The sequence below is a fragment of the Aulonocara stuartgranti genome (genome assembly GCF_965226115.1).
Source record: "Aulonocara stuartgranti genome assembly, chromosome: 12".
NCBI classification, from domain to species: domain Eukaryota; kingdom Metazoa; phylum Chordata; class Actinopteri; order Cichliformes; family Cichlidae; genus Aulonocara; species Aulonocara stuartgranti.
This window is the reverse complement of record NC_138948.1, coordinates 32,622,650-32,629,833: the sequence shown is the minus strand read 5'-3', so window position 1 is coordinate 32,629,833 and position 7,184 is coordinate 32,622,650. Positions and strand designations below refer to the sequence as shown.

Genomic DNA, 7,184 nt, shown 5'->3' with positions numbered 1-7,184 from the left:
TCTGCATTTCTGTCCTATCCTGCCTGCTTCACACAGCAATTCATGACAATATAGCTGAGGTCTCATGCATGGAAGAAGTCTTATTTATGGCACTTCATTTTATAACGAGCACAGACAGACACAACATGTAATGCGTGACCTAACTAGATGATTATGCAATAACAGGAGGCCATGAATTGACACTGCTGTAAACACCATGTGCTTCCAAGATGCGATCTGCATGTGTGATAGCACAAAATATGCCAACAGATTGTGCTAATATTGTTATGTTTATCACAACGAAGCACAAAGGAAACTAGACTAGCAGAAGTGGCATGGCAATCAGAATCAGAATCAGAATCAGAATACTTTATTGATCCCTGGGGGAAATTAAACAAGTCTGGCAATGGCACGGCAATAACCTTTTAACTGTATAACAGTGGATACAGCTCATCAATATAGCTTTAAACTCTCACATACTTTAGGATCAAATTTAGAAAAAAATAATTGAGGATATACCCAAGACAGTTTAGCAGTCAGTCATAAGGTAACACATACATAGTGGAGGGACCAATTATTTGATCCCCTGCTGAATTTGTAAGTTGCCAATTTGTAAGTTTCACTTCCAATGAAATGAAAAACAGTCTCTATTTTTAATGGTTGTTTCATTTCAATTTAGAAAGACAGAACATCAACCAAAAATCCAGAAGAAACACATTACATAAAAGTTACAAATTGATTCACCTATCATTGTGAGAAATAAGTATTTGATCCCCAAGCAAAACATGACTTAGTTCTTAGATGCCCTTTTTGGCAGCCCAAATTACTGTCTACAGTTCAATCCACAAGATCATTTCTGAAGCAGTAGTAATTGTACTGTGCCCCGTTCTAATGCCAGACTGAAATTCACTTAACACATTAACAAGTAAAGACTGTTTTTGCTCCAAATTTATCGGAGATTCGATAATTTGAGACTGAGGGCAAGTGTTACTCTTCTAAAGGCTCACTTTTACATAACAGGTGAAATAGGCAGTTTTCCATTTTTTTTCTTGGAACAAAAACATAAAGGAAGCAAAAATTCAGTTTAATCCAATTCAATTTGATTTTAATTAAGGTTTATTTTTATTGCTAACTATAGGCTTTATAAAAAAGGAACGTTTTATTTATCTTAAAACAGAGGAAGTGGATAATTTTTTGAAATAAGATGGTTGCAATATGGTCTATAATTAGATGAGACACTTAGATCAAGCAAGGAATTTAAGAAGTAATTTAATGACAGAAACCTTAAAAGCCTGTGTTATGTATCCTGTTAATAGTGACAAATAAATTATAATTAAAATTGTAGTATCACCCTGGCTACAGCGATGAAAAGAAAGTGTGTACAAAGTCAAGACGTAGAAGAAGATAACTGAACATTTTCAAACATCATCACTAAATGCTTGACTAAACCTCAAAACTTCTGTTGAATAACTTAAACTTCTGAATAACATCGAAAGTCAGACCTGTCGTCACAATAATACTGCAAGAAAACTAGCCCATTCGCTTATACCATTGGTGTGTATCTTATGAAGAAATACACAAAGCCAACTTCAATGTCACTTTGCTAAAAGCAGAACAGTTAGAAAGTCCACCACCTCCTCCTTGTCTTTTTTTTTTTCACCACCTCTCTAATCCAGAGCGTTTCACTTTAATTTGCTACACAGCTACAACATCCAGGGGGACCTCAACCAGTCCAGCTTCAGTCCAGGGCTAATCCAATAACATCTAGCAAAAACGTTCCCCACCTGTGGGTGGATGTTGTTCTTGGAAAACTGCTTATTTAGGCCCAAATTATAAACTATCACCATTGCAAAAACTTCAGGCACCGACACATATGGTGGTCAAGTCAGAATCATAAATCACCTTAAACACGCATGTTTTTATCTTTTGTAACAACAGCAATGCCATGGATAACTGTGTGTAATCGAACAAAATTAGAAAAAATTAGGCAGGTTTCCTAATAAAGCTGTATTAACAACATCTTAACAACTAGTTTCTTTAAGAAATCAAGTCACTTCAAAGGGATAAAGCAAGCCCTGCTTCTAAATCTCAATAAAAATGTACCTTTAAAATATTGCTCATATTTAGGCATGTGTGTAATCTTGAAAAAGAGTATGCCCTTTAACGACTACTTACTGCAGTCAAAAAGCTACCTGCTGCTACTTAACACACACACACACACACACACACACACACACACACACACGCACACACACGCTCAGCCAAAAGTATTTGACTGGAAGTTTCTCCAACTAAGCTCATTTCACAGAGCACTGAGTTTTGACTCCACGGGGACCACAGTGCTGTCATTCATCCACAAGGGTGTGTGTATTTAAGTGTGAGTGACAGTCCATCATGATGAGTGTGTGTCTATGTACAAGAGGGAAATGAAGTGAGCCATGATGAGACTGATATTGACATGCTTACTAGAGCAAAGAAGAGCTGTGAAAAGTATTTAATAAGCACCTTGAGACAACTGCTGTGTATGTGAGTGTGTGAGTGTGCAGGTGTGTATGTGATAGATTAGAACTGCTATCTGAAGACTTAAAAGATAAAAGTCCAAGTGGGTAGATTTTCTGTAGGCTAAAGGACACTATCATACAGCTGTCAAGGCATGTCTAAATTGATCAAGTGTATGTTGTACCTGATGCAGTATATCAGCGAACTGCCAAAGTTTGCTGAGCTCTACAAGATTTAGCCAGGTCATGTCAAGGATCCATTTAGCTGGTTTCTGGGGGCAAGCCTTCAGATCCAAGGATGCACCTCCTGAATAATATGAACATGAACAATTACAGATATAGACACCTGCAAGTATAACTGGAGGATCCAATGCAAAAAATTCAATTTTAAACTCCCAAAATACATAACAAATGTAAAAATGTAAACCCAATCTTCAAAAACACAGAAAAAGTCATCAGAATTGTAATTTGTTGTTTATCAGGCCGGAGCTGACAGATGGTGAAGCTGCGTGCGTGCACCAGACTGTGGCTGTTCTGGTTCTGCCAGTTGCCATTGCTGGGTTTTATCCCCACAGTGAGGAGCACTCCATATCATATTCAGTGAACTGCTACAGTGTCAATATGTTCAAATTCTGCATAGTTTCTGTCATGAGGTTTAAAACCTGTCTACTCCTTGAAATAAACAATAAATATGGTTAAAGAAAAGAATAACAAACAGCAGAAACAGATGGCAATTTTAACAAACCTTCAGGCTGTTTTGATGTGAATGATAGCTTTACAGAAACCCTTGTATTTTCATTTTTATTTCAAAATGGTGTTTTAAAATAAATCTTAAGAAAAAGTAGGGAAAAACAGTTTTTGTCCAGATGAATATGTTTCAGAAAATCTGTCTGTTCATTCTAACAAGCCGTAAGAAATATCATAATCATGTTTACAACCATGTGATCGATCAAACAGGAAGTAGAGTGTTGTTAGCTAAATGATCTATTCGTTAGCTGTAGAATCTTTGGTTCTGGACAATTTGTGAGTCAGCACAGCACTGGCAGCCTTCATGCACTATGTGTCTCAGTATTCAGTGATCCCGCCCTGTAACTTTACATGGTCTAACACTTTGTAGTTTAGCTGATGGTGGAATATCTAGGAGTGAAGAAATTTCCCAAACTCACTTGTTGCAACGGTGGGATGTTGTTAAATTCTTAGTACTAAGAATCTTTGTCAATACAAGCCATGTTTTTTCATAGCTCAGAGCAGATGTGTTGAAACTCATAATTTTGGGTCTTAGCATTTTTATCTTTTATTTGTTTTCCTGCGTTACTGAATAGATTTCATTTGGCGTATTTTAGTAGATCATAGAAATATTGTTGCATTGTTTGATGTTATTTCATGTAACGAAAATTCTATTCTTTATATTTGTAATATGCAGTTAAATACCTAATAAATAAAGAATACTTATGCACATCTAAATGCCAGTAATCAACATGAGTTATGACCCCACTGAAACGTTCCAAATATTCAAACTAACCCATGGTTGCATGTGCTCACAAAAACAACAATTTACCCGTACAAACAAAACCTTCAGTGTTTGCATCTGCCTCTTACCTTTGATGAGTGTGAGGAACTCCTCGTGTTTGACCTTGTTGCTCTGCATGTCTATCTTCAGCGTCATCAGCAAAGTGAAAAGAAACTTGTGGTCCTCATACAGGCCCCGTGCTGCGTACTTATAAACTTCAAAGGTCATGAACTCTATGATGTTGGCGATCCGTTTACTTGTGATAGGGCTTTTAGAAGACCTTTTCAGGGAAATAAACAGGTCTTCTAAATAACATAGCAACTTGAAGATTCTGTTGCTATGTCATAAAATTATACTTGCCAGTAGTAAGAGTGAGAACTTCTCTAAAATCAAATATAAACTACTAGTAATGATTGCACAACTTCATGAAGTAATAACTTGCAGGTTTTTACATTAGAAAGGTATGGTGGTTTAAATGCACAATAGTTCCTTGATTTGAAGTTTGCAAAGACTTTCCAATATACATATAAACACACAACAAATTACTATGGGCAAACCAATTCATTAAGCAGGAAATGGTAAATATCAGCGTATCCTCACCTGGCCAGAGAAAGGTCAAAAAGTCCCAGGAACTGTCTAAGAGACGTCTGATACATGACATTCACCATACTCATCTCTGTAATCAGGAAGTACAGGATGCTGCCCCTGGTGGCCACTGGAATCACACAGGGAAACACAAAAGCACAAACTCCAACAAAACAAGTAATATCGTTCATGAGGACATTTTTAAACAGGTTTTTGAAAGAATGTTCTGTTAACTGTAGCCTCCATCCATCCATCCATTCGCGTCCGCTTATCCTGTTCAGGGTCGCGGGGAGCGCTGGAGCCTATCCCAGCTGTCATAGGGCGAAAGGCGGGGTACACCCTGGACAGGTCGCCAGTCTGTCGCAGGGCCAACACACAGAGACAGACAACCATTCGCACTCACATTCACTCGCACATTCATACCTATGGGCAATATGGATTAACCAATTAACCTATCCCCACTAACTGTAGCCTGTATTTTTTAAATTAAAACCAATATGTCTCACATTTGTGTAACTGAAGGCTGACTGACACTTTGCAGGCTTACTTAGAAAAACACACAAAAAAAGAGGGAACTTTGTTTTTAAATCATTTTCATTTTCACTTACCTGGCCGGTACTCCTCTCTGGCTGCGTTGATCTGGATCTCAGTCTCTGCGGCAATCTGTAACTTCTGAGTGACTTCTTCAGCCGTACACTTCGTGTTGCTAAGGACAAGAATCAGACTCTCATCATCAACCAAGGAACCCTAAAAAACACACAAACAATTTTTTTTTTTTTAAAAACGATTATTTTTCACAATTTATATCTTATAAAGCAAAAGAGAAAAAGAAAAAGAAGGCTGCAAACTATTTCTAGTTTTAATTAAAAAACGAGAATGCACAAAACTTGGCCCCAACCTCACCCATGCAAATGAATAAAACATTTTCTCACTGGTGGCAATGTAGTTAACCATTTCTAAAAAGAACATTTCTGACACATTGCGGTTTCTTGCCTGTGTGCTCGTCAGTCGGTAGAGAAGACTGTCTTCTAGTTCCTTCATCTTTCTCTTGTTAGATGTCACATCTTCCAAGAGGTCTGTCCTCTCCTTCTCCAATTCCTGGTGTCATAAAAGCAAAGAAAACACAACCACATGAGCAGATATAGCTGCAGGATGGTGCTAGAGAAAGCCTGTCATTAAAATCAAAGGTCTTTGATTCTGCATTGCTCTGATGAGTTGATTCTGTCTGTGGCTTTAGACCTGTCTATCATGGTGGCCTCTGGTAGCTGTCTATATTATTCTTACTAATATCTGCAGCCGCGTGAAGGTCAAGAAGCTGAGATTTTGGCAAAAAAAATTAATAAATACCTTATCTAAATGAATAGATGAGCAGAATCCTTATGAAGAATAAAAACGCCCCTAGAGGAGAGATAGCCTCAGGGTGATGATAAGACCTGTAAAGCTATGTTGTCGCCCTTTTCTCCGTAGTCCTAAGTAAGCCCCAGCAAATGACTCCAGCTTACCTCTTCTAAGTGTCCAAAAGTGTTATTTCTGCACTGGGGAAAGCAGGTCTTATCAAAATTTACACCACAGTCTTGCCTGCTGGGAGCATAAATTTGACCAGCATGCTAAATCCCTTTTAGAGTATGAGAGACAATAATTGTGATATTTTGTTTTGAGAGTGCGAGAGATTAAACTAAAACAAAATTTGTCTTGTTATCTAAGTCAAATTTAATGGTGGCTCATAAGTAGGCCGACTATCCACATCCCATTAAACTGACTGCCTTTAAGCGGGTATAAAAAAAACAGTCACCACTTCTAAGTGGCAGGTGTGTTTTAAATCAATTAGATTGCTATTTTGATTGTAGATTACAAGCATATTTTCCTAAGAACTGCTGTGTTGGACACTATCACAGCAGGTTGTTATCAATGATAAATGCTCTTTACATATAATGTAATATAATATAATATAATATGAATACACAAATATTTATGAAAATGCTTTTTTTTTTACATTTCCTATAATTTTACTTTTACTATGAGAATTATTATGGTCAAGACAGCAGGCTGGTTTGAAACCAGTGGGTCTGAGAGGACAGAATTAGTATTCATACCCTTTCTATTACTGCATATGAATGATTTCAATAGCTTACAAAGACAGATGTAAGTCATACTGGAGCTGAAAGCTGTGCGTAGAATTGAAGTTTGACTGAAAGTAAAAAGAAACGATTCAACAGTGATGTTGGGTTTGTGAAAACTGCACAAATTGTAAAGACAAGAAGCAGGGCTTACAGCTGAGGTAGTAGTTTTAGCTCTTATTTGATTAAATCCAAATTTAGTACACAGATACAGTAACAAGCCTCTTCCCATCTGGAATAAATCTTTCATTTCATGACCAGCTATCAGCAAAAGGAAAATTGTTTTTCTGTAACAGGACCAGCCTTTTCAGAGTGACAATCAATGAGTCCTGCATTTGGTGCATTTATAATTCACTAATCTATTCCCCAGTGAGACTGACGTCACTTGTCTGTGTCTTTGTGCGTATGCTTGGTACCGATACACGTGAGCACTATTTCTGGGTTACTTTTATTCCCCACTCACACTGTGTTTGACCAAAGCAGGGCGGTTGCAAT

At 37.4% G+C, this 7,184-nt stretch overlaps 1 protein-coding gene across 1 annotated transcript in view; it reads right to left on the bottom strand.

Moving 5' to 3' along the window:
* LOC309718791 (dynein axonemal heavy chain 5-like) overlaps positions 1-7,184 on the bottom strand; it is a gene marked incomplete at its 5' end in the record, with an annotated part of 128,249 nt that overhangs the window by 71,039 nt on the left and 50,026 nt on the right. Inside the window, 5 exon segments of the mRNA XM_082554354.1 lie at positions 2,663-2,784; positions 4,077-4,267; positions 4,588-4,702; positions 5,181-5,319; positions 5,566-5,670. Coding sequence (XP_082410480.1) covers positions 2,663-2,784; positions 4,077-4,267; positions 4,588-4,702; positions 5,181-5,319; positions 5,566-5,670 — 672 coding nt within the window.